This window comes from Procambarus clarkii, chromosome 23, assembly GCF_040958095.1.
Source record: "Procambarus clarkii isolate CNS0578487 chromosome 23, FALCON_Pclarkii_2.0, whole genome shotgun sequence".
In the NCBI taxonomy this organism is placed as follows: Eukaryota; Metazoa; Arthropoda; class Malacostraca; order Decapoda; family Cambaridae; genus Procambarus; species Procambarus clarkii.
Genome location: NC_091172.1, coordinates 33,345,718 through 33,367,966, shown reverse-complemented (window position 1 = coordinate 33,367,966; position 22,249 = coordinate 33,345,718). Strand labels below are relative to the sequence as shown.

General features: G+C 40.9%; 1 protein-coding gene across 1 annotated transcript in view; it reads left to right on the top strand.

Moving 5' to 3' along the window:
- Positions 1–21,971, top strand: part of LOC123764000 (poly [ADP-ribose] polymerase 2) — a 28,789-nt gene extending 6,818 nt beyond the window's left edge. Inside the window, 9 exon segments of the mRNA XM_045751432.2 lie at positions 216–334; positions 3,933–4,105; positions 4,932–5,085; positions 8,105–8,343; positions 10,735–10,933; positions 10,935–10,952; positions 17,054–17,278; positions 18,181–18,404; positions 21,687–21,971. Of these exon segments, the coding sequence (XP_045607388.2) occupies positions 216–334; positions 3,933–4,105; positions 4,932–5,085; positions 8,105–8,343; positions 10,735–10,933; positions 10,935–10,952; positions 17,054–17,278; positions 18,181–18,404; positions 21,687–21,837 (1,502 nt within the window). The 3' untranslated portion in view covers positions 21,838–21,971.
- Positions 21,972–22,249: the final 278 nt, after the last annotated feature.

The following is a 22,249-nucleotide window of genomic DNA, read 5'->3' as shown; positions in this document are numbered from 1 at the left end:
ATGCATAAGTTTTACATGTTTGAATAAACAACACATGTTGGTTTTCTTCATTAGTGCATATTAGATTTTAAAATTTGTATAGTAATGAAATTGTCTTAATGTTTTACTTATATTAAAAGTTTATTATTGTCTGTTGCGTAATGATGAAATACTTTTACTACTAACGTCGTTTATTGAATATAGTAAATGTATAGAAATGTTTTAATTATAAACAGGTGTTGATAGGACAGTTGTGGTGAAAGGTCGAGCAGCTGTAGATGCCCTTTGCCCAATAGCAAAGCAGTCACATGTGTTTGAAGAGGATGATGATATATGGGACTGCATGCTCAACCAGGTAACTCACTTTTTCTTCTCTTTAAGGATCAATGGAAATTTTTAATATCTGTTCTTTTGTGTGTTTTGACATTCACTTGCTGTTTCTTTCCTTGTGTTATACAAATATATTCAGGTATGGCGAATACAAAAAAGTATTGTGCAAATTCCTTGCTTACGTAGTTTGAATGTCAACTTTACATGTAAAATTAATAAATTAGCCCTTGATTTTAATTTATTATTATTCCTTGCTATCTAAAAGAAGCATACTATGAAAAATTAAGGCAAAATATGTAAAAACATGTTTGCATACTTAGTGGGTAGATTTTTGTTTATGTATGTGGGTAGAGAAAAATACTCAAACAAAAATGGTTTCTATTTGCTTGCCATGTGTTACTAAAGCAGACACCGGGCAGGGCCTCATGATGCAGCATGTATTATGCCCACTCTGCCACCTACATGTACTGATAAACACTGTTTTATTCTAATAATGTTTACATATACAGAGGAGCCGCAATTAACAAATTTAATCTGTTCTGACACCGAGCTTGTCATGTGAAACGCTCGTCTTGCGAAGCGAATTTCCCCATTTAAAATAATGGAAATAAAATTAATCTGTTCCACCCCCGAAAAAACATCAATACAAAATTTTATAATGTAATTATAATACATGTAATTTTTTGTTTTGCTGTTTTCAATTATACTTTACCTTATGAAGAGTCGTTGCTGGCTTGAGGGAGACGATGGAGAGGAGGAGGAGAAGGGTTACGGTGTGGAAGGAGAATCCCCCTCCAAGTCAGGCAATTTCCTTCTTCAAATCTACAGTAATTGTCTTTCTTCCTCTTCCTACAACACTATCTTTAGCAGCAGCTTTAGTGATGTCGTGGGTTACAAATTGTAGTCTCAAAACTACAAAAAAAAATAAAGAAAAGCACAAATAAGTGCAGAGGAATGTTTGTTCTGCGCAATAAAACACTGTCGTCCAAGGTGTCCGAGAATTTGCGGGAACACTAGGAAGCCCCATGTAGTTTTCTCGTTAACTGAGCGGAAGCTCGTCAATCGAGGCAAATTTTCTGCAAGTGGCGCGCTCGTTACCTGCAATGCTTGTAAATAGGGCTGCCCGTCACATGAGGTTCCTCTACAGTATACGTCATTTCTAGGGTGGCCCCCTCCCCCCTCCAATGACTTTCCAGGGCTTATGCACTGGTATCTCGGGATAAAATCCAACTTGCCAAGCATCTGTGACCATCTCGCCACCTACTTGCAAGTAGCAGGATCTCTGAGGTAGTCGATACCCCTCACATTGATGGAACCCTTGCCAAAATGGCTGAAAAAGGGTCACAAAACTCGAAGATATGCTTAGAGATGTGTTCGGTACTAACGAAAACCTAACAAAAACAAAACTACTGTATATGAAACACTTTTCCTAAATACTTTCTCTTAGGTAAATAATTTACTGTAAATTTTTGTAAAGTATCCCAACCATACATATTCAAAAACAAACATTTATGAATAAAGTATTTCAATTTCTGTTTTGAAATATCAACTTAACACTTCTCTCTCCCTCGCCACCTGATGGCTGCACAGTGGTGCGATGCCACCTGCTAACACAGAGCGTGTGTAAAGCAAGTTTATTTTGTAAAACTAAGTGGCTGGCTTTTCTGTGTCTGTGACTCGAGCTTCTTGTGAGGCAGTTTTGTCTTTTCACCCTAGTTCCCTTCTTCCTTGCTTCTCTTCTTTATTTTTGCATGTGTAATGTTTGCACTGCATTTCTTGTGGTCTACCTCTTTCTTTTCAACTTCTTGACCTCCATGCTAGTAGTATTTGAACCCCATGGTTACTGGCTCTATTAGTGCACCAGTGGTTGGGTACCTTCCTGCTCTAATGAATCCTCTACACTGCCTTGGGGCTTTAGGAGTGGGTAATGCTAGTCTGGCTAGTCTGACATCCTGGCTATCAAAATTTACTGATAAGCTCCCTTTTGTTCTTTTAATTATATATTTACCTTCCAATTTTCCCCTGCTTACCAATGAGTTCTGGAAAGTTAGTTCAAGTTTGAGTAATTACCTAAATGTAAATTTTAGAGAACTATGATCATGGTATAGTTCCAATCTATACTCGGAAAATATTAGAGGGGCTGGTCCCAAACCTGCACACAGAAATAACATCACATGAGACAAGAGGCATGGCAGGATGTGCAGAATACCCCCGTTGAAAAGTAGAGGTGCAACAGGTACTCTGAGAGAGAGAGAACTCTATCAACATCAGAGGCCCGAGACTGTTCAACACACTTCACTTCACATAAGGGGCATAACTGGCCGACCCCCTCAGTGTTCGAGAGAACTGGATAAGCAAAGCCCCTCCAAAGGATACCTGATCAACCAGGCTGTGATTCGTACGTCAGGCTGAGAGCAGCTGCGTCCAGCAGCCTGGTTGACCAGTCCAGCAACCAGGAGGCCTGGTCGACGACCGGGCTGCGGGGGCACTAAGCTCCGGAAGCACCTCAAGGCAACCTCAAGGTATGGTGTCCCATCATCCGAGCACTCTTTGTATATACAGTACTGTACAGTATAACGCTTTGAAACCGCTGGCTTATCCGTATAGTGTTTTTTTTTGGGGGGGGGGATTTTTTTTCTTGACTATTTTGACACATATTGACCTACAACTTTTACATATTTGAGTACTGAATGCCAAACAATGTTTATTAAAACATACAATTAACTTAACAATTAGAACTACAGTACCTCTATTCACTGTCGAGAACTTCAACTATCTCTGAAACTAGAGTTTCAGAGATTCTTTAATCTTTTCAGAGATTTGCCGATGTTATTCTTTTGATGTGGGCTTCAGGAGACAGGTTTGGTGTGATATCAACTTCTAGATATTTCTCTGTCCGTTTCGTGAAGGACTTTATCTCCCATTCTGTATCCAGTGTCTGGCCTCATATTTCCTTTGCCTAGTTTCTTTACCTTACATATACTTCGATTGAACTTTAGTAGCCATTTGTTGGACCATTCCTTCAGTTTGTTTAGGTCATCTTGTAGCCTCATACCATCTTCCTCCGTCTTAATCCTTCTCATAATTTTTGCATCAGCAGCAAACATTGAGAGGAACGAGTCTATGTGTGCGTGCATAGTATATAAAAATCAAAGAGTCAAATTAATTTAAGGAACTCAAATTAAAAAGGGGTCGTTAAAAGACACTGAACATTAACCAGAAAAAAAAACAGAAATAATGTAGAGGGATGATAGTACAGTACATCTATTAATTATTTTAAAGTTTTCACGATTTACATCTTCTATACTGTGTATCTTTTTCAGTTAAACATTTATTCAAGACCGTTTGTTTTGATTAGTTTGCTTGATTATTATAATTATTTGAGGCACTTTTGATGAACTCTAGAAAGTAATCTTGTACCTTAATATAATATAGTTCTGTATGTTACTACTTGATAGGAAATTAAAGACAACAGTAAATATTACAATAGTATAAATGTAGGTAATTGCATCCAGATACAGTACACAATTTAGATAGCTGAAATCAGATAAGTGTTATCTATACTTTATTAAGAAAAGCCCCGTTTAACATTTCTTGTGCCTAACAATCAAAATGTCTTGCAGACCAACATTCAGTTCAACAACAACAAGTATTACCTGATTCAACTGTTGAAGGACGACACTCAGGACTCGTACTCAGTGTGGATGCGTTGGGGTCGTGTTGGTGCCAATGGCCAGAATTCTCTTGTTCCTTGTGGAAAGAATGTTGAAAAGGCTAAAGACTTATTTATGAAAAAGTAAGTGCTGTATATACAAGGTATTTGTTTGTATAGTACATTATTAATTGTGCGTGCATTCATGTACTGTACATGTGTGTATATATATATATATATATATATATATATATATATATATATAGTGTACATTATAATCATTACTGCAATGTTTAATTTGATTACATTTTAATATTGGTAATGTCACAACTACAGTACTTATGCTGGGTAAATAAAAAATTTGCTGAAAGCATCTTTGCAAAAATGTTGCATCATTTCAGTGCAATGCAAGCCCGATTACGGGACTAGTAAAAAAAGCATAAGTATTACAATCATTTTTTTTTTTTTTTTAAATTTGATTGAAAGCAGACACACATTAAGATCCACATGTTCACATTTCTTCAGTGTAACCTAAAAAGAAAGAACCTTTGTGTATTTTACTACACAAACGGCAACATTTTGACAATTTCAGAACTTATAAATATTGATTAATTTTAAGTACTGTATTGTATCTGACAACTATCATAATAGCCTAAATGTGATATTGTATTGATTGGAATTTCTGAAGTATGCCAAGTTGATGTAAACAATAAACTTTTCATATTATGCCACCATTGTGCACTAAATCTGTTCATTTGAAAAGCTGTAATTTTAAAGTTTATGCATTAATCAAAAATCTATTGTCAGAAGTTTGTATATATAGTACATAATATGTAGAATTTGAAAGAATTGCACTGAAATTGCACTGTGGCAGCATCATTAAAATAGATATCTTAAAAAAAAGGTTCTATCATTATTAACTGTTCTATATTACATAAACAGGAAGTGTAAAGGTTCTCATAATTTTTAGGTTCAGCGATAAAACAAAGAATGAATGGTACATGCGTATGGCTTTTGAAAAAGTGCCCGGGAAATATGATTTGTTGGCAATGGATTACTCTGTGGGACAAGACACTCCTGATTCAGGTGCAGCACTTGAGAAGGCAAAGGAAGCTCGAAAGAAGGTAAGCCTTTTAATAAATTGTAAGTGTAATAGATTGGGGTTGCAAACTGTTTTTAAGATTTTTCATATGTGGCACATTTTAGTGTAGTACTGTATTTTATTTTGAAAAAGTTCTGTTATTTTTGTGTGTTCCTGTAGACTAATAAAAGAAAATGCCCTAATTTTAATATGTAATGGCCAATCTTTCTGGGAAGGTCCCCTCATTAGCACTTCATCGTGCCTTGTTTCAGGTTCTACTCAAGAATTGTGACTGGATTCACTCGAGTTTTTAATTGCACTTGTCAGCAACAGCTAGTTTATCATACTCCCCATCCTCATCATGAGGGCATTGGTAATCCTGGCTTACAGGGGGGCACTAGTGGTCTTCTTGAGTCTACCTTTTGTAGCTTCCAGGGATCAACTTCCCTGCAGTACATACACAAGGTAGACACAAGGTATTTAGACTCAAAAAGACCACAGGTGCCCCCTGTAAGTCTCTTGAGTGTTGTTTAGCTTTGTACTTTTCACTCAATATCTTCATGCATGTTGCTGTTTTTGTTGAATTTTGGTTTCCATACAAATATACCATCTTTGTTATTGGGTTCCATACATGTCTGGGGAATTTCTCTTGTGTTTTTTGCTGGAGTCATATTTTCTATTCCAGTTCTGGCCTTGTGTTTGCTGGTTGCAGTTTCATTGGTTTCCATGGAAACTTTCCCTTCGATGGATTTTTGTGGGATTCAGTCACCACAAATGAACTCTTTAAGGTACTCTTTGCTCATTTGTTGGAATGTGAAAATTTTCCCTGTGGACTTCCAGTTCTGCTAGGGGTAGTTTCCGTGAGTGTTGGGGAAGGAAGGAGGGATGGTTTTTGCTGGTTTTGGCCTGCCTGTTCTCCCCCGTGATTGGGTAGTTGATGGCAGATAACTTTTCTTGGTTTTCTTTCTGGCCAGCTCTTTGGGGATATTCTCTGCCTGTTCAGTTTGATTGAACTTGTTGTTCCCTGTTCTGATTGCTTGTTCTACCCTTTCCCCCTCCTTTCCTTAAAAATGTATGCAAGGCATCAATTAATCATTCAATGCTGCTGCCCATGCAGACTGTAGGTATGCCTCCTGTGCTTGCATCTTTTGCCTTTGGCTTCTATTTTCCTTGAAGCTCTACCTGCATGGCTTTGAGAACACACATTCCCAGTTTTAAGCATTATGTAGTTGTCTTCAGATGGTGTTTGTTGGGACATCATTTGATAGTCTTAACCTGAGGCTGTGGCCTCTGAGCTCCTGATGTACTCACCTAGTTGTGCTTGCGGAGGTTGAGCTTTGGCTGATTGGTCCCCCCTCTCAGCAGTGCCTGCTTGTACCATTTGCACCGTGTTCCTGAATTGTGTGACATAGAATGGAATGTTTGCCCAGCTGCTTTGCTTCTTTCCTGGGGGCCTGGCTTGTTTTCCATGGTGCTATGCTAATTGCCTTGGGCCAAGCTTGTAATAAAAACATAATATTAAAAGTAAATATAAAAGGCCAATTGGCCCATACAAGGCAGCTCCTATTTATATCTACCCAAGTTCATTCATGGATGGTCTAACATACGCTTGAAATGATCCACAATCTTACATGTATTATATTTCCCAGTAATTTGTTCCATGATTCAACAACCTTGTTTCCATACCAGTATTTATCCAAGTCTTTCCTGAATCTAATATTTTCCTATTTATACCCATTGCTTCAATATCTTACGATTTGCCATACTTACAATCTTACTCATATTCCCCTATGTTACACCCTTTCATCCATTTGTATACTTGAGTCATGTCACCCCTTACTCTTCATCTTTTTAGAGAATGTATATTTAGCTTTTATAGCCATGTCATATGAGAGATTTCTAATTTCTGGGATTAGTTTTGTCATCCTTCATTTTACTAGTTCATGTAGATTTATGCCCATTCTATAGTAGAGACAAAACTGAACTGCATAATCCAAATGGGGGCTGTAACAAGGGCAAGATAAAGTTGAATAATATCAGAGGTCTTGTTGCTAACATTCCAAGAAATATAACTCTATATTATTTGCCTTATTCCATACATTTATGCATTAATTTTTTGGCTTTAGATCACTACTAATCATGACTCCTAGATCTTGCATTCAGACTTCACAATTTCAACATTGTTCAGATGATATGTGGGAAGTATTATTATTATTATTACCTAAGCTCAGAATCCGTACATTTCTGTGGGGAGCCCCTATGGCTCCCTGGAGCTTATCGGGCTAATGTATGTTATATTAGAACATACTAATGTATGTAATATTATATTAGTATAACATACATACTAATGTATGTTATCCTGATCCCGGTCGATGGCAGATAAGGAAACCCCCAACCACAAGGGGGTGTTCCAGGGTCATTGCTCCATGAAACCTCTTTGAAGGGGGCAGGTTCTGGTGCTGGTCCTTGGTAGGTCTGAACTCCTTAGCTAATGTCCCGGTCTAATATGACATACATTAGCCCGATAAGCTCCAGGCAGCCGTAGGGGCTCACCCAGAAAATGGCGTTTCATTACATTCGACGCTGGTTTTTTCAGCCGACTCATTTGGGTGCTCTTGAATCATTTTTTATTGCCCCTCTTTTCCTGTGTCAGGAGACCTTGGTGTGAGCAAAGTGCTTCTAGCTGGTGGTTGGCGTAGGTCGCCAGTGAAACCATCTTGTAATTTGTTTACAACTCTTGGCAGTGGTCACTTGTAATGCCAAGGAAAGGTTAAAAATGAATCATATTTTTATGAATTGACACGTTGGTCATTCTGGGTTGAATTGCTTGTTCTCAAGTGATTCTGGATACTGTACCTGTAATGACCTTACATGGACAATTTTAAGTTGTGCTTATGCCAGTATGATGTCTTTCTCAACTGTAGTATGATCATATCCAAAGACTGGCATTTTATCTTAGGAAGTAGTCAAAAATTATTCCTTCTTAGAAAGGCACTTTTCATTCTTAAAACTTTAATATTTGTGAATAAGCTTCATTAAACTAATTTAATTAAATATGACAGTTGAAGTGCAAACTAGAAGCACGAGTAAGGGCGTTGATTGAGCTAATTTGTGATGTACGAACAATGGAAGAAACTGTGATTGAGATGAAGTATGATGCTAAGAAGGCTCCTCTTGGGAAACTTACTACTGATCAGATCAAAGCTGGCTACCTTGCACTCAAACGTATCGATGATCTAACTCGAAGTGATAAGTGCAGTCAAAAGGATTTGGTGCAAGCATGCAATGACTTCTATACCAGGTGAGACATTGTTTTATGTTTATATGTACAGTATATGTTTCAGCTGCTTTGGCAGGTAAATATGCACACAGTCATGTTGTAAAGTATATGTATTATACATATAAAAAGAATTTAATCATATACAGGAAATATATTTAGACTTTATTAGCCAGTATCATCTCAAAGAACCCTTCAAGATTTCAAAAGGCTTTTAAACTATGGCAAAATTTTTGTACTTGGATGAATCAGGTATGTACATCTTAGGATATAGTTGGCGCTTTCATTATATATAAGAAAGCTGAATCACTGCTAATATCGTGATGAGGGTAATGAATGTTGTTGTAAGGTGTCATGTACAGTAAATCCTCCTAAATTTGGACCGCTCTATAGCAGATCCCTCTAAACAATGGAGGAAAAAAATCCTGATTCTAGAAGGAGATTGTAAGATCCTGGGGCCAGATTCACGAAGCAATTACGCAGGTACTTGACGTCTTTGGTTACATTTGTTAAACAATTTACACGTATGAAAACTTCCCAAACATTTGTAGTTGTTATAAACAGCCTCCTGGTGCTTCAGAGTTCATTAACCGTTTAATAATTGTAAACAAAGCCGCCAAAGATTGAAAAAAAGATTCACAGGTTCTTAACACTTTCCTGGATTTTCGACTTGGACTTACGGGCAGTTTCCCTAACCGCTTGTCGGATCACGACGTAAATTTATGGACAGTGTTATATTGGGTATTTACTACTCGATCGACTTGGGGTTTGTATGAATATGTTTGCCATTAAATTTTTGTTTTCTCTAATAGGCACTGTGCCTGTTTGAGAAAACGGCAATGTATTGTAACTTAGAGGAGAGACTATTGAATTGGTGTCACAAGAGGTAATCGCGCACTCCACACACTCTTGTGTTGGCCGCGATCATGATTCTACATTTATATGCATATGTCTGTGTACAGAATTTTATTCCGAACACTATACAAACAAAAAAAACGGAGTGAATCGAGTATAAACTTGATAAAACATGAGCAAAGTAAAAACTTTTTACGCTCACGGGTAAAAACGCGCGTAAGATTCGGGTAAGATTTTATTCGCCGCAAATTTATTTGACGCTCCGTTGGCCAATTCTACCCATGTTCTTATAGAACTTTCTATTGCGAACACAATGCTATAAAAATGAAATACGTAGCTCGAGAAATAATGTCATGACAGTGAAATAAGTATAAACTTTCAAAGCGCTGCATCACAACAGTGTCGTCGCTGCTGAAATCACGGCTAACGCTTCGCCCAGTTCCCACACTCGTACGGAACAAAATTAGACATTGATAGGCATATGTCTGGGTGGGGAATTTTATTGCGAGTTCAGTGATATCAAAATAAGCGCTGTAGGATGACTGTGAGGCTGGCAACAAACGAAAGAGTATGAACATTTACTTCCTGTTTGGGTGTCACGGCGAGTCATCTTCGTGTTTATTTACTTCGTGGTGGGATACCAAATGTTTGGGTGACATTTTATGCATATGATCTTGTAGAGAATTTTATTGCCAACGCATTGATACCAAAATGAAAAACGTAGCTCGAGAATTGATGTTAGGAGCGTGAAAAGATTATAAACTTTTTTGTGTTTACTGCTTGAGCGCCCAGAACGCCGCGCGCACAACCCGCTTTTTTTTCCAGCTAGTGCCGCGCGCACTAAAGTGTTAAGTGCTTGCGTAACTGCTTCATGAATCTTGACCCTGGTCATTGGTTTATCGCAAGTCATTGGGTCTGAGGACATTTGATGCAGTTTGATGACTTGTCTCGGAGGGTGAGGGCTGTAACGTTCGAGCTAGATGGTTTGCCATGTCACATGAATTTTCACAGCGTGCAAATACCTAAGTAAAGTTACAGGATGAGAGCTACTCTCGTGGTGTCTCAGTATTTGCAGCACTGTGTCATATAACACTTTGAAACTATTGATGGTTTTCAGTAGAAAATTTTGATGTGAAGAACTGTTTATGTTCACACAACTGAGAAAAAGCTGTCTTAAGGCTGCAAATGTAATATGTACACCCCATATTTCCTAATAAATCTATTTGTGGCACAGCTCAAGAGAAGTGTCTTGCTGCTATTCTGTCAGGGTACATTTGCCCTAAATTTGGGAAATCAAAAATGTTAATAAGCGCTACTTAGTATTACGAATGACTGATTTTTCAGTAGGCCCAGGTCGCTCGTAGGCCCTACCAGGACACTCCTGAATACGCACATTAAGGCAAGTGGAAGAAACTTGCAGCAGAGGTGATTCCAAGAAGAAACTTAGAGCTATCTTAAATAATATATTTAATACCGTAGTATTATCATTTGGTGTAGATATTTCTAGAAATTTCATAATTTAAATACTGTATTTTAAATGGTATATTATTTTATTTTCAGGGTACCACATTATTTTGGGATGAAAGTTCCCCCACTGATTCGCACAAGAGACGAAATTCGAGAAAAGATGGCACTGTTAGAAGCACTTGGAGATATTCAAGCGGCTTTGAATGTATTAGATCAACCAATTGACATTAATCTTCATCCTGCTGATCAGCATTATAATGGACTCCAGTGTAATATGACTCCGCTAGAGAGTAGACAGTAGTGATTTTAAGGTAAAAACAATGGTTGGCTGGACATACATTTAGGGCTTGCCTAAGATGTTTTAATAGTGGCTTGTAGCTTTTTGAAGTTTCATTTTTAGGTTATTCCTCTTGTAGTAAGTGATTCTAGGGGCGAGCTCCTTCAGCTTCCCAGAGCTATCCAGGCCGATATGTATATCCTTAGACTTTTGACATCTGTCATGTGAATGGCCTATTGGGGACCACGAGCCAGAACATGACCTACCCCCTCAGAGAGGCACGAGGAGCAATGGCCTATAGAAATTCACATGTGATTTGGAGCATTCTATATCTGTCATCGACTGGGACAGGCACCCAGAAAGGTAAGCGCCTCAAAACAAACCCCCTATTCTGGTTAAAACGACAAAAATAGACGAACGAGTAGGACTAGAACTCCCCAAATAATAACGAACAACCAAGCATGACGTCACACGAGCCAAGCCGTCTGTCTGCACAGCTCCCCCCTCCTCGGGAGAGGGTAGGGGGAGCTTCAGACCCATCATGCCGGCAATCCGCCCTGCAGTTCTTTGACTGATGTGATTGTGGCTCGGTCATGTGGCTCCAGCTCCAGATTATCTCTTTTGTTTTGCTGTGCCTTGTGTCCAGTACTGTTCTTATGGTGGCATGCGAGCTGGTAGTAATATTCACAGGTATGTACTTGGGCTGCATGTGCTTATGGTTCCCTTCCCCGAGTGCCCTGTAAGTACCGCCCTTGGGGCTTGGGGTTATCTTCCACAAGTCACCTTGGGTCTACCTCTGTTAGTCTTTTGCTGCTCGGTGATTGACTGCCTCGAGTGTGTTGGGGGGGGTTTCTTTCCTTGTTTACCTACAGGTAAGGAGTAGTTTTTGCACTGGTAAGGGCGCGGGGTGCTGCGCTGCTAGTTTTCACCTATAACGGCAGCCGGCTTCCTGTGTAAATTGTCCTCCTGCGGGATTTTTTCTTCATTTTGTTTTCTGCTTGGTGGGGGGGGGGGGTCTGCCTTTGTGTCCCTTACCCCTGTTATATTAGGGTTTGATCTTCTGTTTTCGGTGGTGCCTCCCTGCATGGTCCCCATGAGTGGACACGTCCTGGGGGTTCAGCCTTGGCAGCTTGGGTACCGGTTAGCAGTACCCTACCTGGGCTTACCCTTAGCGATACCAGTCTAAGGGCACTGGGAAACACCGTGGGGGTGCAAGGGGCCGATGGGTGCAACCCCTGGGTCCCCTCTATTCTTGTGTGAGTTTGAGGGTTGCTCTGTCCACTTGTCTCAGGGTGACATTTACTGTTTTTGCCTCAGTAGTGCTGGTTGATACCTGGTTGATAGGGTTCTGGGAGTTCTTCTACTCCCCCAAGCCCGGCCTGAAGCCAGGCTTGACTTGTGAGAGTTTGGTCCACTAGGCTGTTGCTTGGAGCGTCCCGCAGGCCCACATACCCACCACAGCCCGGTTGGTCCAGCACTCCTTGGAGGAATAAATCTAGTTTCCTCTTGAAGATGTCCACGGTTGTTCCGGCAATATTTCTTATGCTTGCTGGGAGGACGTTGAACAACCGCGGACCTCTGTTGTTTATAGAGTGTTCTCTGATTGTGCCTATGGCACCTCTGCTCTTCACTGGTTCTATTCTGCATTTTCTTCCATATCGTTCACTCCAGTACGTTGTTATTTTACTGTGTAGATTTGGTACTTGGCCCTCCAGTATCTTCCAGGTGTATTTTATTTGGTATCTCTCTCGTCTTCTTTCTAGTGGAGTTTCTAGTCTAGTTTCTTTCTAGTTTCTTTCTTCTTCATTTGGAGGGCTTTGAGGCGATCCCAATAATTTAGGTGCTTTATTGCGTCTATGCGTGCTGTGTACGTTCTCTGTTGCCTGTTGGGTCGGTGACACCTTTGACCCTGAGTCCTGTGAGCATTGTTTCTTGTTTGTGACTCAATTCACCCAATCTACTGATGGCATTCTTTCGGGTGCAGGCGGCTCGGGCGTTGCATGTTAATTATAGGTCGGATGCCGGATACCCCAAGGCTGCCCCGCTTTGTTTATAGGGACCGGGACTTGGGGTGTTGGGCACTTCAGCCTTGGTTCAGTCCACACCTCGTTCTTTCCCTGATGTGGTTCATTCTGTATCCCCTGCTTCCGGCTCCTAAGCGTCTGAGGGCTTTGGGGTCGGGTAGGGTTTAGAGGTTTCCGGACTGGCAGTTTCGGGGGTTATCCCTTCTGGGATGATGACGGAGGCATTCGAGTCCATTCCTCCTGCCGTAGTACAGGGTCTGACCAGTGGGTCCCTTCTCTTACTGCTTTTCCAGCTGCCCCGGCATTTTCTTGTGAGGCCGGGGCTTTGAAGGATGACTTGGCCCCGGGGTTTGAGGCGGAGATTCCCGGGGTTGGGGAGGAGTGGACTTGGAGGCCTTGGGCCCCGTTGGACCTTGCCTGGGTTTCCCAACCCTCTGAGCGGGGCTTTTGGTTACAAGGAGTGTTTATTTTCTTTTCCCCCCGCCTTCTGCGTACGAGTTAGTTTGGGCATCGGCCCATTCCCTGGTTCGGTTCCGTGTCCCTCCGGGTGCATCGGTTCCGTACTTCCTGTGGGATATTTTAACCACTTTCTTGCCCTTCTTATCTAGGACATGTATTTTACATCATGTTCCAATCGTATCGGATCCTGCATGGCCTTGGTCACGGATACCACTGGTCCCATATGAGCCTCCGTGATTTTGTGCTTGCTTCTCAAGGATCTCGAAGGTTCAAGAAGATCTTCAATACTTCCAATATTATTGGAACTTATGTCGACTTCCAGTGAGGCTTATTTCTAGTTCTTTATAGGATACGTTGGTCCTCTTCCGTACTACTACTCGTTTTTCGATATTATATTCTAATTATTTTATAATTACATCTTCTCTCCGTACTCTGTCTTGACATTACTAATAATCAGTTATATACACCTTGTAGGCACCCTCCCCGAAAGACGGGGTAAGTGCAGCTCGGACCTTATGCGTCCTGCGCATGGGCCGTGGATGATCGTTTTGTTTATGGACGGTGTAAACATGTGTTAGTGTTCTGCATCCTTTATCACGGGTAATTCGCCCCTCTCGCTCATCCTCTCTCTCCAGTCATAGCCCCCCTAGATACTGGGTGGTTTTCTGGATTTTATATATGGGGAAGACACCTAGTTCGTTTCCCTGCATACGGATGTGGAGTGGCTCAGAGTGGCGCCGCCTCCACCTCTACACTACACCTAATCATCTCCTTCATACGCAATGCTGGACTGCATCTCCTCCTGGAATGCATCTCCTCCTTCATACGCAATGCTCCACTAGCGATGCTCCTGGAATATTACACGGCTCAACTATGTCGTGACATGATAGTGCCTACGCTCCACAGGTGAGATTATGCAGTCTGGCAACACTGTCAGCCAGGCCCTGGTCCTCGGTTTTTAGATGAGTGTTGGGTATTGTTTGTAGTGTGTTGATTGGTCAATTTGCGTGCATCTTAACGTGACCTTACTGTGTCCGTATGTATTGCTATTCGTTACATGGTGGGGCACAGCCCCGTATGTCAATAACTTCTGTTTAGTCTTTCAGTGCCTGGATATTTTCTTGCCTTGGGGCGCTCCTTCATTGACTTCTTCAATGCTACCTGGACACTCATTCATTGACCGTCGTGCAGTGCCTGGCTGCACCCTTATATATACAGTACATTGAAGTGTCTCTGTATATATATATAGTTGATCGTGTACGCTAAGTTACCGATTGCTGCCTAGGTCATATTAGTTCCTCATATTGATTATACTCTTTTTATCCCTAGCTGCCGGTGCTTGGACTATATTTTTTAGTCCAAGAAAAGACTCTTTTAAGTATTTTCCTTACATATTTAAGTATTTCCTATTTCTATACTACACATTGTTGTGTATCTTAGTATGTGTATACTATATTGGCTATACTAATGTTCATGCTAGCTTGGACTATGTACATGTTCAGTTCCCTGATTTTGAACAGCCCCAGAGTTCAGTTATAGTACCGAGTTCTTCATCTTCTCTTTGTATGTCACTTACCAGCTTCTGGGTTGCGATGACTGCAGGTGGATGTGTATTTCCAATCCCGGACGGGGCGTGTCTGCTCGCCCGGGTTGGTACTTTCCCGGCTCGCCCGGGTTGGTACTTTCCCGGCTCGCCGGGTTTGGGTTCCTGGTTCACCCGGTGGACGTTCCTTCTGGTTCCTTGACAGCCTTAGTTTCAGGCGCTGCTTGCTCGGTGTCCGCACCCAGGAGTTTTCCCACGGCTCCGCCTCTACAAATGATCAGCCCGGTCCATGACTAGGCTGGTTCGGTCTTCTCCTTGAGTCTTCAAGTCTGGTAATTTTGACTTAGTCTTTCACCATCTGTTTGGTGATCAGGTGGCTTCGTTGCTGGTGTCCCACCTCTGTGCTTCGTCTTGGCGGCGGTATAGGTTTTTTTGGTAGTCCTTCCTTTTCTTTTTGTTCTTTTGTTCTTCCTTTTCTTTTCTTCGTAGGTATACTGCTCTTTTTATTGACGTGGTCTCGTCCTTCTCTCGTAGAGGTTCCGAACCGTCTCCTTGCCACATACTTGTCTGCTTGCCTTGTCTTGTGTGGTGCTGGCGGAGCCGCTATGGCTTGCTTTCGGTTTTGAGATTCCTTCTGTACGGTTTTGCGAGCTGTCTCGAGCATTGTTTCTCCTCCAGCCTGCTCATGTGCCACCTGAGTTGTCCTGGTCTTGGACTTTTTTCTCTCTTCCCCTCGGTTTGTTGTGGCCCCTTCAATTCAGGTTTGTTTATCGACAGTTTCTGCTGCTTTGGGTTCTGGTGGTCAGTTTATTCATTTGTGGTAGTCTCGTCTTTTCTGGCAAGGTTGGGACGGCCATTTTCTGGGGGGGGGTGGATCCCTAGGGGTTATTGATGCTTGGTTGGTTGGCCAGGGGTGCATCATTCTTGTGTTCGGTTGTGGCTCTTAGCTGTTGCCTGCTTGCTGCGGCCTCTGTGGCCCTGAACGAGCTTTGGGTTGACCCATCTCGTCATCTCTGTTCCAGGGTTTGGGTCTCCTGGGTCATCTGCGGGGTCATATGGTGTTGCCAGTTATTTTGCTTTCGAGCTTGGTTTCCGCTTCCTGGGATTGTCCCTCTTTGGTACTTGGCTTTGGGTAGTTAGCTCCGGCCCCCAGAAAACCAGTGTTGAATGTAATGAAACTCCATTTTCTGGGTGAGTCCTGGAGGCTTCCCCGCAACCCTCCCTCCCTCTGGTCGGTGGTTTTTCACAGTGTTTTTTTATATCCAGCCTCAAAACTGCGGAGCGGATTGTTGGCTCAAGGGTCTGGGGCTCCTCGTCCCCTTCCTGGAGAGGGGGGGAGCATGCCCAGACCTGTGGCGTGGCTCGTGTGATATCATGCTCAGTTGCTCGTTTTCATTTGGGAGTTTTGTCCACTCGTTTGTCTATTTCTGTCATTTTAACCAGGAATAGGGAAGTGTTTTTGGGCACTTACCTTTCTGGGTGCCTGTCCCGGTTGATGGCAGATATAGAATGCTCCAAATCACATGTGCATTTCTATAGGCCATTGCGCCTCGTGCCTCTCTGAGGGGAAAGGGTGGGGGCCAGGTTCTGGCTCGTGTCTAGAACTCCATTCACACTGATGCCAAAGTCTAAGGATATACATATCAGCCTGGATAGCTCCAGGGAGCCTCCGGGACTCACACTGAAAATGGCGTTTCATTACACTCAATGCTGGTTTTTTGCAAATGGAAAAATAAATGCTCTTCCCCTTGTTTATTTTATTTTGTGAGCAGAAGGTGGCACTTGCCTCGGCACAGTAAAGAAAGCTGTTAAATGGCTACGGTGATTGTTTTCATAATGTGGATGATATGAGAATTAATAGACAAATTTATTTTCTTGTGTACAAAATAACCATTCATGAAATGCACAGTTACAAGCCATATTGACAATTATTATTTAGTTCAAAGTATGTATGTCACCTTCAGCAATAATGTACTGTACAGTTCTTTAAATTCAATACTTTGGTAGTACTAGTAAGCCTTATTTCTTCTATGAAAGTTTCACAAAATATAAAATTTTGAAGGCTTTTATAATTATTAAAGATGTAAAATATCTTAATCTTTGTTTTAGGTAATACAAAAGTACCTTGAATCTACACATGGAAAGACTCACACCAATTATCACCTGGAGCTGTTGGAGGCATTTGCCTGTAATAAAGAATCTGAACAAAAGAGATTCAAAAATGTGGGTAACTGCATGTTGTTATGGCATGGATCTCGTCTGTCAAACTGGGCTGGCATCCTTAGTCAAGGCTTGAGAATTGCTCCTCCAGAAGCCCCATCAACGGGCTATATGGTAAGTCATTTGAAACCTGTTATCTGTTATTTCATTCAATTTGAGTGAATTGGCAGTTTGTTAGGTTTTATTAGACAGGGTGGGTATTATTACCAGTTCCTATTTTGTAAATGTAATATTTTTGCAGAAAAATTCATATATTGTACAGTGGTACCTCAGTTTTCGTATTTAAGCCATTCTTAGAGACAGTACAAAAATCGAAACAAATTTTCCCATAAGAAGTAATCTAAATTAATCAGTTCCACAACCCCAAAAATATTAACTAAAAAATTAATTTTATACAGAAAACTACTCATTACCTTACCTTTATGGAGGACTCTTATTGGTGTACGGAAGACAGTGAGGGGGGGGGGGGAAGAAAGGTGTTGTTAGTGTTTGGAAGGGGAGTCCCCTTCCATTATAACAGCAGTGATGACATTTCTGGGGTACTCTCTCTCTCTCACATTTTGCAGGCATACCACTAGGACCTGGTTGTGGCTCACTGCTTGCTTGTCTTACTAAGAATATGTCTATTGACACATGTTTTCCCTACATTTTAACACTTGTCTGTAGTGAGACATCACATTGTCACACAATGAATGATGTCTTGTTTTTCCTCTATCGTCATCCTCACAACTATTTTCTTAGGTTGAACTTTACCACTGACATTATTGGAACCCAAGCATACAAAAACTGAGGTTCCGCTGTATAACTTTTTTCAATGTACTGTATTTCATTTTAGTAGTAGATTTTGGCTTTACTGTATTTACTGTACAGAGCCACTAAGCTTTTAGCTATTAATTTATGACATCTCTCACAATTATCCTTTTAGTGTTTATATGTGCCTTTCTTTGTTCTCTGTTTTCTTGACTGAGTAATGTGGACATCTTTCTAGGGGTTAATTTTTATTTTTACACTTACAGTTTGGTAAGGGCATCTACTTTGCTGATATGGTGAGTAAGAGTGCTAATTACTGCTGGGCTACTCAGCGCTCCAGTGTAGGTCTGCTTTTGCTCTCTGAAGTGGCATTAGGCAAGACTAATAACCTCAACAATGCTGATTATAATGCCAATAAACTTCCCAAAGGATGCAACTCGGTCAAAGGATGTGGAAGAATTGCTCCAGATCCGAAGAATTTTACAACTCTGTAAGTATTCTGTTTTTTGTTTATATGTTTGACACATAAAAAACACTTTGAAGGTGTAGTGTTTGTGGTAAAGTCTGCAGAAAAAACTTAATACATTGTGGTCAAGTGCACAGCAAAGTTGTAATGCATAATGCTGGAGACCTCTGGCACGGTCTCGGCGCCAGAGCCAGGCAAAGAGAAACAAACAAAACAAGGACCCAAAACGTGTATTATAAATGGGGTATCTGTAAACCTGAGATATTGGGAAGAACAAGTGTAATATGTAAATACAATCACCCTAGAAAGTGCAGAAACCACCTTAGTACAGGTAAATGTACCAAAAGCTTTGAAATTTTCCAACCAGATCTTTGCAAGAACTCTTTAACCCTAATGCTGTGCAATACTTATATAGGTGATGAGAGTAGCTGTCACGATGAGCGCACATCATACATAGGCGATTGAGGGTCCCACGAACGATTTAAATGTTTCGCGGCTACACTGTGTTCACATCAGTTTCCTCAAGGCTCTAATAAACAGACACCATTAAAAAAAAAATCTTGGGCAGCATTCCCGGGTGTGAAAGCCTCAGTACTGAGTGAGCCACCAAGGCTGGCGCACGCAGCATGAACAGCACTTCTGTTCAGCTTGTGACCACAGCATTGCCTAAAAATGTCAAAATATATATGTAACTGGTATTATTTAGTAATGAAAGTATTACAAAGACCCCTGACTGATGAAAATTACCAGGATTCTGATAATAGCAGGATTGTGGTGATAATTAGCACTTTGCATAGTATGGCAGGGAGGGAGGGAGGTATGGTAGTATCTTGGTGAGGGAGGGAGGTAGCGTCATCTGCTGACTGTGTGTGGCAACCTGTTACTGTCTGGACTCACCATACCAGCTTAATGGTTCTCTATGGTGAACATAAATGTAGATACTTATATATAACATGTAATAACATGGAGCCATTTTAGTGAGGTAGGTGGCATCGTATGCATGACTTGTCATGCTGTGTAGGGTTGCCACTATGCTCTTTGGTATGCTCACCATACCAGCTTAGTTGTACAGTTATGGTGAATAAAACATGTAGATACTTATATGTAATGTGTGTATATAGTGTAATAACACCACAAACAGTATGGTTGGAGGAGGAATGTTAGTGTGTCTGGTCTTGAACGAGTGAGGGAGGGAGGAAGCGTCAGCTGGCTCTGTAATTACCTAAGTGTAGTTACAGGACGAGAGCTACGCTCGTGGTGTCCCGTCTTCCCAGCACTCTTTGTCATATAACGCTTTGAAACTACTGACGGTCTTGGCCTCCACCACCTTCTCACCTAACTTGTTCCAACCGTCTACTACTCTGTTTGTAAAAGTGTTCTTGAAGTTCTGGGTCTCAGGAAATCATCCCTACCTCATCCATCCACCTTTTCCAGTTTGTTGATGTGCTTCTTAAGATATGGGCACCACACAACCGCTGCATATTCTAGCTTTGGCCTAACAAAAGTCATGAACAATTTCTTTAGTATTTCCCCATCCATGTATTTAAAAGCAAATCTGAAGTTAAAAAGTGCAGCATAGGTTCCTCGCACAACATTCTTATGTGGTCCTCAGGTGATAGTTTTCCATCTAGAACCACCCCTAGATCTGTTTCTTTATCAGAATTCTTTAAAGATTCCTCACATAATTTATAGGTTGTGTGGGGTCTATGTTCTCCTATTCCACATTCCATAACATGGCATTTATTCATTAAATTCCATTTGCCAAGTGGTGCTTCATATACTTTGTCCAGGTCTTCTTGAAGGGCATGACAATCATCTAGGTTTCTTATCCTTCCTATTATCTTAGCAATGTAAATAGGAATACAAAATTAACATATCAGGAACAACTTGCAATAAATCAGAAATATAGTATGTAACAAGGTATATACATCTGGAAAGAAAATAAACACAACTGGACTGTTAGTTTCTGCAGTAGTAACGAGTTACTTAACTCCAACAGAATTGCTGAATTAATCCACAGTTTAAAATTTGACATTACACTCTTCACATGAGAACACCCACAAATCACTGTGTCAGTTAAACAATATACATTCCTCTTAACACAACCAATCCCAAAGTGCTCACACTAGTGTATCCACACCTGTACACCTTGGATTTGCAACACATTTATCTTTCAAGGGCACTATCTTAGTCTGTCCACCTACATACATGACATAATTACTTGCTCTCCTATCAACACATTTGCTCATGCTATAATCACCACACTTATCACTTATCAAGGTTCACATGGGAATTGAGTATAATCAACACACACATAAATGATAGTCTGGACAACAAAGTCTGGTAAAGAAGTTTTCCACTTAGCTGTTTTCACTCTTATACTCGCATTAGTCCAATAACACCAAAGTACTAACGTTATGGAAGGTAAACACTTTGCACTGCACCAGCCCCACAAGATAAAGTACTTACTCAACATCCCACAATGCACTACATGAGATACACAAATAGTACAAATCAAACAAAAGTTGTCATCCTGGAGCACTTTATCAGGTAGACACCATCTACTTGGAATAGGATGTAGTGAACTCTGACACTTGTAGTTCAATTTATGGTCCCATGAACACTTCTGGAATGGCAACATTCTGTTCTGTATGACCTCATAAATTTTCCACTGGTCATTACTCCTTTTTTTTCTAGAGTTAACTCACTTAGATGAAGTTGAAGAAATAGGGGTTGGTTGAAGGAATTCTCCTGGTTAATGAGGTTGATCTGGGCAGACACTTTCCAGATCTGGTATAACCCCTTCAGGAAAAGCTGGTCCCCCTCACTCTGGTTCTGTGAAACACAGCCTCGGCCAAATGTCTAAAAGTAGAAGACACAGGGTGAGACCACTCCGACACATCTGAAACTACTTCACTCTTGGAATTACCAACAACACAACAGGACCTAGAAGTAGACCTATTATGCCTGTTGCAATGGACAAGAACAACAAGAAAAAGTGCAAGGAATACCTATCTGAACTGTCTCAGGTGACAACCAGTGTTGGACAAATAATTCAGTCTCTTCACAACTCTGCAAGAACTATCAGTGATAAGACATGAAAACTTACACAGTCTCAAAATCACAACCACAAGAACAAAACTGACAGCTTCTGACTGTGAACTTTGACAAAACAATCCTTAATAGCCATCTTGGCCTCACATGAAATAACATTAGCTTTTTAAAGTAGCTTTTCTTATATGCTCAAAGCCCTATTTTTTTGTTTTTGTTTTGTTTAAACAAATAATCTAATTGCTTTCTCTCTAGGTCTGATGGAACAGTGGTGCCTATGGGACCAGCTTCAGAATCAGAAGCAAACAATGGCTACTCACTCATATACAATGAATATATTGTTTATGATCCTGCTCAAGTGCGGACCAGGTTTCTTCTCAAGGTCAAATTTAATTTCAAATATTAGTTCATTCCTCACAGCTCAGATTTTAATGGAAGATATTTTTTTATATTTGGCAAATTTTCATTACAGCTAGTATGTGCTACTAAATGAGCTAGCACAAAAATGCACGTTTTATTAAAAGCTTCTGAACATTCACAGTTTACTAGTTTCTTTAATGTCCTTTTCATCATTATAATGAATTTTATATCATTATGAAAGTTATATATTAAACTGCCCACAAAGCAAGGTATCATCCCATTGATTAAGCCATCCTCAGGGTCCCAAAGTGTTCCCGAGGCTTATAGTGCCTGTTATATTCAAGGCTGGGACACAACCACGGCAACCCCCCCCCCCCCCCCTTGTGGTTATTGACTTATTACTGACTGACCCTTGTGGTTCTATTCTGCATTTCCTTCCATGTCTTTCGTTCCAGTAT